This window comes from Capricornis sumatraensis, chromosome 4 (genome assembly GCF_032405125.1).
Source record: "Capricornis sumatraensis isolate serow.1 chromosome 4, serow.2, whole genome shotgun sequence".
Taxonomy (NCBI): domain Eukaryota; kingdom Metazoa; phylum Chordata; class Mammalia; order Artiodactyla; family Bovidae; genus Capricornis; species Capricornis sumatraensis.
In genome coordinates, this window is record NC_091072.1 from 75,297,306 (window position 1) to 75,310,224 (window position 12,919).

General features: G+C 45.6%; 1 protein-coding gene across 2 annotated transcripts in view; it reads right to left on the minus strand.

Annotated features, from left to right (window-relative positions):
- LOC138079169 (tubulin alpha-1C chain) overlaps nt 1-12,919 on the minus strand; it is a 53,233-nt gene that overhangs the window by 7,216 nt on the left and 33,098 nt on the right. Inside the window, exon 1 of one of the 2 annotated variants that reach the window (XM_068972030.1) lies at nt 521-604. The exons of the other annotated variant lie outside the window; for it this stretch is intronic. Within the exon in view, the coding sequence (XP_068828131.1) occupies nt 521-523 (3 nt within the window). The 5' untranslated portion in view covers nt 524-604. Of the gene's footprint in view, nt 1-520; nt 605-12,919 lie in introns of those variants that run through there. 2 annotated transcript variants of the gene reach the window in all.

Below are 12,919 nucleotides of genomic sequence, written 5' to 3' on the forward strand. Positions count from 1 at the left end.
CCATCCCGGCCACAGGGGACGATGGTGCAATTGGAAACTCTTCCCAGAGTCTGGCCACAGGTGGACTCAGCACCAAATCACAGGGCACAGGAGAGGGGTCGCCAGGAAACGTCTGCACCTACTATGCTGGAGCACACGAGATGCTCCAGGGGTCCTTTGCGGAAGGCTGTGGGAGGGTGAGATCACTTCAGGAAATGGGAGCGATCTGTAGCTTTCACAAGTCCTTGGGAGCCAGTGCGAAGGTTCTCCCACCTTCCTGGGGCAGTAGCGGCCCCGAAGGACTCAATGACTGGCCCCGCTCTAGGATCAAGTGGCTTTTCCACTTCCACTCAAGGCAGTACCCAGGTCGCGTCTTCGAGCCCGACGAAGAGCCAGCCAGGTGAACTCGACTCTCCCAACCTGGCCACCTGAAACCAGTTTGCCCGGAGGCGTGGACGTGGCTGCACTCGCACTGGGGTCCCAACGCCCCTTCGGACTCCGCACTCTGCCCGCACACCACCGCCCCGGGACCCCCACTCACCATGACGGAGACTTGGACGGCTCTGCGGGGCTGGAACAGGGGAGAGGCCGGCCGCGAAGATCTCCCACTGACAGACTACTAAGGAGTCCGGGGGAGAAGTAGGGAGAGGCCCGGGGCCGGGAGGGCTCCTATAAACCCCTACCCGGGCCACGTGTCAGGAGGGCGGGACCCGACCCCGCCCCGGCCTCCGCGGCCCCGCCTCCCAGCCCTACACCGGGTTTTACCCTCCCGGCCGAGAGAGGAGGGGCGCGCGGCGCTCATTGGTGGGTTCAAAAGTTCAAACCAAACTCTACGGAACCAGCCAGAAGAACCAGAAAAGGGAGGAGGCATCCAGGGGCCGAAGAATGGGCCGGTGGGGTGAGGGAGAGGATGCACTCGGCGACGGGAAAGAGAAGCGAGGCGAAGGGTGGGGACGGCAGTGGGCGACGCGTAAGCGAGGAGGGGCGCCAGGTAAAGGGAGGCGCCGCGGCGGAGCCCTGGGGGCGCGGCTCCTCTCGCTGCCCGCCCGGTCGCCGGGCTCCAGACCCCCGACCCTGGACTGGAGGGCGGCCTAGGTGGCCTTCAGCAAGTTCCAGCCGCACAGCCCCCAATCAGGACCTTCCACACGATCCGGCTGCTTCCACCGCGGGTAACCCCAGCGCCCGCAGCTCTCGCAGTTGAGCGACTTCCAAGAGGAAAGCCCTAAGGTTCCCCATTCCAGGTCCTAGTCACCACAAACCAAGTTGAAATCTTGAATCTCACCTTTTTTGTTGCTTTTCTTTCCTTGTTTTCCTGCCTCCTTTTAAATGAACCTTTTGGTTTCTAACAGCAAACTCCTTCCATCCCGTGCAAATGCCGTTTCTCCCCCTGCCTGGAATTAACTATACTAACCCCAGGTTCCCAGGTGGCGCTAGTGGTAAAGAATCTGCCTGCCAATGCAGGAGAGCCAAGATAAGCAGGTTTGATCCCTGGGTGGGGATGATCCGCTGGAGTAGAAATGGCAACCCACTCTTGCCTGGAGAATCCTACGGACAGAGGAGCCTGGTGGGCTTCAGTCCTTGGGGTCTCAAAGAGTCTGACATGACTGAGCACACGTGCATATAATAGCTTTCACTTTTCAGTTGCTTACTATGCAGAGTTGTTTGTTTTTCAGACAATGTTAATCACATGTCATCCATTAGACAAATGCTGTGCCTTACCCCCGTTTTTACAGATAAAGAAACTAGAAGAAGTGAAGAAGAAGTGAAGTCGCTCAGTCGTGTCCAACTCTTTGCGACCCCATGGACTGTAGCCTACTACGCTCCTCTGTCCATGGGATTCTCCAGGCAAGAGTACTGGAGTGGGTTGCCATTTCCTTCTCCATGGGATCTTCCTGACCCAGGGATCATACTCGGGTCTCCTGCACTGTAGGCAGACGCTTTACCCTCTGAGCCACACAGAGAGTAATTCAGCTAGTTGCACGTCACACAGCTGGAGAGAGTTAGGCCCTCACTGCCTTGCACTGCCTCACCCTAAGTATACCACTCTTTGTTATGGAACCCAAGTTCCTGTGTCCCTGGCACACTGAAGCAAACAATCCAGGACTTGGGAGTGTGCAGCAGAGAAAGATTTATTGCAAAGGCTAAAAGCAAGAATAGATGTTGGGTGTACAAAAGACCTGAACCCTCCAAGCACTTTCAGCTAAGACTGTTTTACAAATGGGTCATAGATTGCTTGACCAGCTCCTGGACCTTCTCATTGTTTGGTGGTGAGGTAACAGGGTGGTGTTTCCAGAATCTCAGCCTTTTGGTTCCAACTGGTCTGGAGTCTGTATGCTTGTGGTGGACTTGTAGTTACATCCTCCTGGGTGGTGGGGTCTTAGTTTTTGTAGAACCACTCAAAGATAATGCATCAGGTTGTTATCTTTATGGCTTCAGGAAGAACCAGGAGTCCTGTGTCCTAATCAGTAACTGCTTGGGCTTGCTCTTTGTCACTCAAGAAAGGCCTGGGAGGCTTTTTTCTGTTTTCTACAAATAAAGTAGAAATAAAGTCCATTTGCGACCCAATGGACTGTAGCCCCTAGGCTCCTTCATCCATGGGATTTTCCAGGCAAAATACTGGAGTGGGTTGCCATTTACTTCTCCAGGGGATTTTTCCCACCCAGAGATAGAACCTGGGTCTCCCACGTTGCAGGCTGATTCTTTACCGAGTCACCTGGAAACCCCCAGGTCAGTTGGCAAAGAATCTCAGCAGGGAGTAATTACAGAAGAAAAGAGACCTCTGCCCTGATTACCAAGAAGCATCTTGAGTATGCACTGTCTGAGTGGGGAGGTATTAAGGGAACCACCCATCCTGCCCAGAAACCATAGTAACCACTCATGTGAATTACTTTACCACAGGAGGTCCTGGTAAGGAACAGGAAACTAAGGAGCCACCAGCAACCGGGGGAATTCAGGAAAGTTCAAAAGGAGATGCCTCCTGTCCTACCAACCTCCCAAGCTCCTCCTTGCTGGAATCCATCCTGACTGTGTGAAATGCGCACCCACCACCAGGAAGGACCCTGAGTCAAAAACTAATCCCATTACTATAAAATCCGGGCTGTGAGCCATGTGTCAGAGCAGACCTGGGCTCCCTTACCCTCCTGCTCTCTGCCCAGGCACCCCTTCTCAGTAAAATCTCTTGCTCTATCAGCATGAAACAGCATGACCCTATGGTCCTTCCCCCCAGCCATGTACTCTGCCTGCCTGTTGTCTGTGGAAAACTTTAGCAAAGGATACGTTTCATCAGAGAAGTGAGAAATGCAGAAACATAGGAAAACAGTCAAAGGAGATCAAAGAATAATAATGTAGTCACTAAGCATAGTCAAGGACCTTTAGTTCCTTCTCAAGGATTACAGGTAATATTCTGAGCCATATTCTGTGAGCTGTCTTACAGATACTGAAACCCCAGGTGGAAAAGTTAACTGCATGATGACCGGACTGTACCAGGACATGAGCTGCCACAATGCCAAGAACTGTTCTCAAACAAATGGGAACAAACAGACTCTGGAACTGAAGATTAACTGTACCTAAAACAATCAAGATGATGCTAGTCAGACTACCAACGACCAATCTGAAGATGACTGTCAGAGCTGACTATGCTGTTTCTGTATGTAGCCAACCCCCCTCCCTACTCTGTGTATAAAAGCTTCTCCCCCTGTTTGTCAGGGGGCGGAATCAGCCTTTGGACAGATGTCCGCCCCGCACCCCCTCCCCCCAACCCCCAGTTGTCGGCATCTGAAATAAAGCAAACTTTCCTTTCCACTGACCAGGCCTGTTTACTGACTTTTGGGCAGTGAGCAGCCAGACTATACCTTTCAATAATAAGTACGTGTGTCTCCTTGGATGATTCATTTCTCAGTGTTAGACTGCTGGAAGGGGTTCCCCTTCCTGCAACGCTTTCATCATGTTCCTAATTCTTAAATTCCTCAGCCACCTCTGAGTGATAGAATTTATGGAAATACTCAGACACAGACATAGAAAACAAACTTATGGTTACATCAGGGGAGGGGAGAGGAAGGACAAATTAGAAGTTTGGGATTATTATATACACACTACGGTAAAGAATCTGCCTGCAATACAGGAGACCTGGATTTGATCCCTGGGTTGGGAAGATCCCCTGGAAAAGGGAATGGCTACCCACTCTAGGATTCTTGCCTGGAGAGTTCCATGGACAGAGGAGCCTGCTGGGCTACAGTCCATGGGGTGGCAAAGAGTCGGACAGGACTGAGAGACTAACACTTTAACTATGTACAAAATGGATAATCAACAAGGACCTACTGTACAGTACAGGGAATTATACTCAATATGTTGCAATAGCCTGTAAGGGAAAACAATCTGAAATATATATATATAAAACTGAATCACTTTACACCTGAAACTAACACAACATTGTAAATCAACTGTACTTCAATTGAAAAAAGAAATATTCTACTGAATAGAAGAATATGTTAAAGGACTTTTTCCTGAAGTAGAAAACGGCAAAATGAGTTTCAGATACTGAATAGGTAGAACTCAAGATACACTCCAACTCATACACACAAAATGGATGCTGTGGAAATGTGTGCAGAGATTCCTTTTCAAATTACAGTACATAATTCCTTCATTCATCAAATGCTTCTTGAGCACCTATTGTGTGGCAAGGTATTCTGAAATCTGGAATAACTAGCACTTTAGTCTTGTTAGATATTTTAGCCTTAATTAGTAGTGGTTTCCCATTTTTAAATTCATTCCACAAATATATATTTAGCAGAGTTTCTAGGTGCTTGGAAATAAGTATGTGAACAAAACAGGTCTCTGTGTCATGGAGTGAATGTTCTAGAGCAGGACAGGGAAGAAAGATAAACAGTGAACGTAAGTAAACTATAGAAGAACGGAGCAAAGTAAAGTGGAATGAGGGTGCTGGGGGGGAGAGTGTGGGAGGAGGCTGGAATGTAAGCAAGATGGTCAAGGTTAGCCTTAATGTTAAGTGAGATGTGAACAGAGTTGACCGTCCTGAGGGGCTAGTCAGGACCCTGGGAGAAGAGCAGTGCCAGAATACTGAGAAGCTGGAGCCAAGGCCCCCCAGGCAAGGGTGAGAGTTCAGTGTTCCTGAAAGGAGAGCAGGAGGCCATCTTGACTGGAAGAGATGAACAGTAGGAGGTGAGGGTTAGAGAGGCAATGGAAGCCAGCTCTTGTGGCTTCATATAAGAGCAAAGTCCTGGGCTTCACATAAGAGCAAAGTCCTGGGGTTCTAGAGAGAGTGCCATAGAGAGTGAAGTAAGTGAAAGAGAAATAAACATTGTATAAAGTGAAAGTGAAAGTGAAGTCATTCAGTCATGTCTGATTCTTTGCAATCCCCTGGACTGTAGCCTGGCAGGATACTCCCTCCACGGGATTTCCAGGCAAGAGTACTGGAGGGGATTGCCATTTTCTTTCCCAGGGGATCTTCCCAACCCAGGGATTGAACTCAGGTCTCCCACATTGTAGGCAGACCCTTTGCCATCTGAGCCACCAGGGATTGTATAATAACACATATATGAGGAAAGTGAAAAAGCTGGCTTAAAACTCAATATTTAAAAAACAAGGATCATGGCATCCAGTCCTACCACTTCATGGCAAACAGATGGGGAAACAATGGAGACAGTGACAGACTTAATTTTCTTGGGCTCCAAAATCACTGCAGATGGTGACTGCAGCGATGAAATTAAAAGATGCTTGCTCCTTGGAAGAAAAGCTATGACCAACCTAGATAGCATATTAAAAAGCAGAGACATTACTTTGCCAACAAAGGTCCATATAGCCGAAGCTATGGTTTTTCTAGGAGTCGTGTGTGGATGTGAGAGTTGGACCATAGAGAAAGCTGAGCACCAAAGAATTGATGCTTCTGAATTGTGGTGTTGGGAGAAGACTCTTGAAAGACTCTTGGACTGCAAGGAGATCAAATCAGTCAATCCTGAAGGAAATCAGTCCTGAATATTCATTGGAAGGACTGATGCTGAAGCTGAAGTTCTGATACTTTGGCCACCTTATGTGAAGAACTGATTCATTGGAAAAGACCCTGATGCTGGGAAAGATTGAAGGCAGGATGCAACAGAGGATGAGATGGTTGGATTGTATCATTCACTCAATGGACATGAGTTTGAGTAAGCCCTGGGAGTTGGTGATGGACAGGGAAGCTTGGGTGTGCTGCAGTCCATGGGGTTGCAAAGAGTCGGACACAACTGAGGGACTGAACAGAAGAGAATGTGGAATCTAGAAAAAATGGTATAGATGATCTTATTTGCAAAGCAGAAATAGAGACAGAGACAGAGAACAAAATGACTGTGTGGATCACAATAAACTGTGGAAAATTCTGAAAGAGATGGGAATACCAGACTACCTGACCTGCCTCTTGAGAAATCTGTATGCAGGTCAGGAAGCAACAGTTAGAACTGGACATGGAACAACAGACTGGTTCCAAATAGGAAAAGGAATACGTCAAGGCTGTATATTGTCACCCTGCTTATTTAACTTCTATGCAGAGTACATCATGAGAAACGCTGGACTAGAAGAAACACAAGCTGGAATCAAGATTGCCGGGAGAAATATCAATCACCTCAGATATGCAGATGACACCACCCTTATGGCAGAAAGTGAAGAGAAACTCAAAAGCCTCTTGATGAAAGTGAAAGAGGAGAGTGAAAAAGTTGGCTTAAGGCTCAACATTCAGAAAACGAAGATCATTGCATCTGGTCCCATCACTTCATGGCAAATAGATGGGGAAACAGTGGAAACAGTGTCAAATTTTATTTTTTGGGGCTCCAAAATCACTGCAGATGGTGACTGCAGCCATAAAATTAAACGACGCTTACTCCTTGAAAGGAAAGCTATGATCAACCGAGATAAGCATATTCAAAAGCAGAGACATTACTTTGCCAACAAAGGTCCGTCTAGTCAAGGCTATGGTTTTTCCAGTAGTCATGTATGGATGTGAGAGTTGGACTGTGAAGAAAGCTGAAGGCTGAAGAATTGATGCGTTTGAACTGTGGTGTTGGAGAAGACTCTTGAGAGTCCCTTGGACTGCAAGGAGATCCAACCAGTCCATTCTGAAGGAGATCAACCCTGGGATTTCTTTGGAAGGAATGATGCTAAAGCTGAAACTCCAGTACTTTGGCCACCTCATGCAAAGAGTTGATTCATTGGAAAAGACTTTGATGCTGGGAGGGATTGTGGGCAGGAGGAGAAGGGGATGACCGAGGATGAGATGGCTGGATGGCATCACTGACTCGATGGATGTGAGTCTGAGTGAACTCGGGGAGTTGGTGATGGACAGGGAGGGTTTGCATGCTGCGATTCATGGGGTCACAAAGAGTCGGACACGACTGAGCGACTGAACTGAACTGAAAGGGGGAAGGGGGCGAGGTGAGAGGAACTAGGAGATTGGGATTGACGCATATACACTATTGATGCTATGAATAAAACAGGGAACCAGTGAGGACATACTGTATAGCACAGGGGTCAGGAAGCATTTAACAGGGGGCTTCCTGTGTGCTGTTTTGGATCCGTCAGGAATTCTTTGTTCCTTATTAATTCCTGAATATTCCCAAATTAAGAGGAGAGGCAAGACTCTCCTGGGACTGAGGAATCCAGGCATTTCCTTCGTTAGTTTTTCTATACAGTGATAAGTACCCTCTTCCTTTTTATGAACCATATGGTAAAAGTAGTTATTTACAATTCTCTCTTTCATATGGATGAGCTCATGTTTTCTTGATAACTTTTAAGTTTTGATTTTATTTCTGCTGAAAATAGCTATCTTGTAAGACAGTATAAATACCTACACAATGTTGAATAAAACACCTTTGCTCCATCAGAGCTCTGGTCCCCGTGTCTGTCTGTCTGTCTGTCTCTCTCTCTCTCTTTTTCAGGCTGATCCCCTGGAGCAAAGAGGCTCTCTGAGTTCACTTTCCTGCCTGGGCTTCTAAGATCCTCTCGAGAGCTTCACCCCATCGAGAGGGTGCCTGAGGCCTTCATAAACAGAGCAAGCCCCATGCAGGGGCTTTATTGGCTTCCTGTGTAAACCAAGGAATATCAGCCTCTTTCTCTCCTTTACTTTCTTATCATCGACTCCAGACCACCAGGTTCTGGTCCATTAAAGGACCTCAACACACAGGAAACTTTATTTAATGCACTGTGGTGACCCTAATGAGAAGGAAGTCCAAAAGGGAGGGATATATGTATATGCATGGCTGATTGATTTTGCTATTCAGTATGTAAAGCAACAAACCGAGAAAAAAAAGGTCCCGTGGGTTTAACCCCGACACAGGGAGCCAATGTAGGGTCCCAAACAGGGGTGACAGGCCTTGACTACCTTCTTTTCAAGATCCCTCTGGTGTGTGGAGAACAGATCATAGGAGGGCACAGGGAGAAGCAGGATGGTAACTTACTGCAGTACCCTTTGAGAGATAATGGAAACTCAGACCAGATTGGGAGTAGAGGAAGTGGCAGAAAGTGGTTACAGTTGGTTACCTTCTGAAGATAGGGCCAAAATGATTTCCTGAAGGCTCACATATGAGGGGGAAAAAAAGCCAAGCATTTTTCCAGGATGTTTAGCCTGAATGAGTAAGAAATGATTTTGCCATCAACAGATGAAAAATGTTGGGAATGGGGCAGGCTTGGAAGGGGATGTTATCAGGGGTTTGTCTTGGGAGATGTTAAATCCAGATGTTGAGATGTCCATGTCGAGGTGGAGATGCTCAGGACATAGCTAGATGTGAGAGTCTGGATCTCAGGGGAGAGAGATCTGGGTAGGGATATACATCTAAGTGCCGTCCTAAAGGCATGACATGGGGCGAGATCACTAAGGAAATGAGTATAGAAACAGGAGAGAAGAGGACCAAGGATTGAGCTCTGGGAGGGGAGGCAGATCCCATGAAGGTCACTGAGAAGGAACAGTCAATGACTTAGGAGGAAACCTGGGAGTGTGCAGTCCTGGAAACTAAGGAAGGAATGATCAGCAGCGTCATATGCTACCAGTAGGCCAAACAAGACGAGAACTCAGAAATGACCAAGGATTTAGCCACACAGAAGTCACTAGTAACCTGGATGGGAATAGTTTAGTGTGGTGATTGAAAAATAATAGACATTTAGTTTGGGGGAGAATGGATACATGTATATGTATGGCTGAATCCCTTCCCTGTTCACCTGTTAACTGGCTATACCCCAATACAAAATAAAAAGTTTTTAAAAAATTTAATAGGCATTCTATTTTTAGATTCTGTTTTCATATGATTCATTAACAAATTACTTTTATTTTTCTTCCTCTAACTCCCTACCTCCTCACATTCAAGCAGATTGCCCCTGAGGAATCACACTATCTTTATAGTCCTGATTACCTTGTTTTGGATTCTGGCATTTTTTGCTTTCTAGCAAATTTTGCTTCAGCAAATTTCTTAATATCTCTCAATTACCTCCCTTATAAAATGGGGATAATGTATAACTAATAGGTCGATACACTGTTGTAGGGACTAATTGAGATACATAATAGAGTACATACACCCAGTAAAGCACCAAGTGGTACTAAGGTGGTGGTGGTGGCAGACAAATCCAGAGATGACGCTGCATCTTCTTGCATTTGAAAATTAGTTTAAGCATCCATATTTAAGTTAGGATCCACATTTAAGTTTTCTGCCCCCTGCTGGATTTTATTTTTGGAGGGATGGGGAATCTTTTTCCTGAGTGGACAGTTAAAATTTTAACCTTTATGTAAACAGGCCTTTATGGGTCTAGAAATTACTGAGTGAGGAAAGGCTTACTTTCTAGCTGACAGTTTCCAGAATTGATCACAAACATATTGAGTTATTAACAGAGAGCCAGTGCTCTGCCATTTTTGGCGCTATAACTTTGGACAGGGACTCCTCCTCCTTGGAGCCCAGGTTTTGTGTGTGCAGTATGAGGGCCATGGACAGGATCATCTCTAAGGCCTCTTCCAGCCCTAATATTCTGAAATACTCTGACTTGAGACTTCTGCTGTACATGTGAGTTGTACAAAAATGAGCAAAGTTGAAAACATGCTTCAGTCAGGGTCTTCTTGGAATCACCAGTACATTAGATACATTCTTATATACTGGACGTTTGTTTGAGTCTTACAATGCTTAAGGGAAAGAAGTGCTAAATACCTACTCCAGCTCAGGGAAGCCTGGGCTTTATGTCACCATATATAGGATCCACATATAGTAAAGAGAAGTGAATTCAGATAAAGCCAAATCTTGGGTTTTTTAGTGTTGTCTCTGCTAAGCTCAATTGGAATTCCATCACCTCCACTAGCTTTGTTCATAGTGATGCTTTCTAAGGCCCACTTGACATCACATTCCAGGATGTCTGGCTCTAGGTGAGTGATCACACCATCGTGATTATCTTAGTCATGAAGATCTTTTTTGTACAGTTTTTCTGTGTATTCTTGCCACCTCTTCTTAATATCTTCTGCTTCTGTTAGGGCCATACTGTTTCTGTCCTTTATAAAGCCCATCTTTGCATGAAATGTTCCCTTGGTATCTCTAATTTTCTTGAAGAGATCTCTAGTCTTTCCCATTCTGTTGTTTGCCTCTATTTCTTTGCATTGATCGCTGAGGAAGGCTTTCTTGTCTCTTCTTGCTATTCTTTGGAACTCTGCATTCAGATGCTTAAACCTTTCCTCTTCTCCTTTGCTTTTCAATTCTCTTCTTTTCATAGCTATTTGTAAGGCCTCCTCAGACAGCCATTTTGCTTTTTTGCATTTCTTTTCCATGGGGATGGTTGAGATATTTCAAATCCTGAAAGATGATGCTGTCAAAGTGCTACACTCAATATGTCAGCAAATTTGGAAACCTCAGCAGTGGCCACAGGACTGGAAAAGGTCAGTTTTAATCCCAATCCCAAAGAAAGGCAATGCCAGAGAATGCTCAAACTACCACACAATTGCACTCATCTCACACGCTAGCAAAGTAATGCTTAAAATTCTCCAAGCCAGGCTTCAGCAATATGTGAACGATGAACTTCCAGATGTTCAAGCTGGTTTTAGAAAAGGCAGAGGAACCAGAGATCAATTTGCCAACATCCGCTGGATCATGGAAAAAGCAAGATAGTTCCAGAAAAACATATCTTTCTGCTTTATTGACTATGCCAAAGCCTTTGACTGTGTGGATCACAATAAACTGTGGAAAATTCTGAGAGAGATGGGAATACCAGACCACCTGACCTGCCTCTTGAGAAACCTATATGCAGGTCAGGAAGCAACAGTTAGAACTGGACATGGAACAACAGACTGGTTCCAAATAGGAAAAGGAGTACGTCAAGGCTATATATTGTCACCCTGCTTATTTAACTTCTATGCAGAGTACATCATGAGAAACGCTGGGCTGGATGAAGCACAAGGTGGAATCAAGACTGCTGGGAGAAATATCAATCATCTCAGATGTGCAGATGACACCACCCTTATGGCAGAAATTGAAGAGGAACTAAAGAGCCTCTTGATGAAAGTGCAAGTGGAGAGTGAAAAAGTTGGCTTAAAGCTCAACATTCAGAAAACGAAAATCATTGCATCTGGTCCCATCACTTCATGGCAAATAGATGGGGAAACAGTGCAAACAGTGTCAGACTTTATTTTTTGGGGCTCCAAAATCACTGCAGATGGTGATTGCAGCCATGAAATTAAAAGATGCTTACTCCTTGGAAGAAAAGATATGACCAACCCAGATAGCATGTTGAAAAGCAGAGACATTATTTTGCCAACAAAGGTCCATCTAGTCAAGGCTATGGTTTTTCCGGTGGTCATGTATGGATGTGAGAGTTGGACTGTGAAGAAAGCTGAAGGCTGAAGAATTGATGCGTTTGAACTGTGGTATTGGAGAAGACTCTTGAGAGTCCCTTGGACTGCAAGGAGATCCAACCAGTCCATTCTGAAGGAGATCAACCCTGGGATTTCTTTGGAAGGAATGATGCTAAAGCTGAAACTCCAGTACTTTGGCCACCTCATGCGAAGAGTTGACTCATTGGAAAAGACTCTGATGCTGGGAGGGATTGGGGGCAGGAGAAGGGGATGACCGAGGATAAGATGGCTGGATGGCATCACTGACTCGATGGACGTGAGTCTTGAGTGAACTCCGGGAGTTGGTGATGGACAGGGAGGCCTGGTGTGCTGCAATTCATGGGGTCGCAAAGAGTTGGACACGACTGAGTGACTGAACTGAACTGAACTGCTAGGCTACCAGTAATATTGAAGAACTTATTTTTGTCCAGTTACAAATTACATGTTACAGGTAATGTATAGGGATATTTTGTGCTCATATAGCAATTTAGAACAAAATATTTCCTATTCCAATTGTGCCTTCAGCGCTCAGCTTTTTTTATAGTCCAACTCTCACATCCATACATAACTACTGGAAAAACCATAGCTTTGGCTAGATGGACCTTTGTTGGCAAAGTAATGTCTCTGCTTTTTAATACGCTGTCTAGGTTGGTCATAACTTTTCTTCCAAGGAGCAAGTGTCTTTTAATTTCATGGCTGCAGTCACCATCTGCAGTGATTTTGGAGCCCGGAAAAATAAAGTCAGCCACTGTTTCCATTGTTTCCCCATCTATTTGCCATGAAGTGATGGGATGCCATGATCTTCGTTTTCTGAACATTGAGCTTTAAGCCAACTTTTTCACTCTCCACTTTCACTTTCGCCAAGAGGCACTTTAGTTTTTCTTGGTTTTCTTCCATAAGGATGGTGTCATCTGCATATCTAAGGTTATTGATATTTCTCCCAGAAATCTTGATTCCAGCTTGTGCTTCATCCAGCCCAGCATTTCTCATGATGTACTCTGCATATAAGTTAAATAAGCAGGGTGACAGTATACAGTCTTGACGCACTGCTTTTCCTATTTGGGACCAGTCTGTTGTTCTATGTCCAGTTCCATGTCCAGA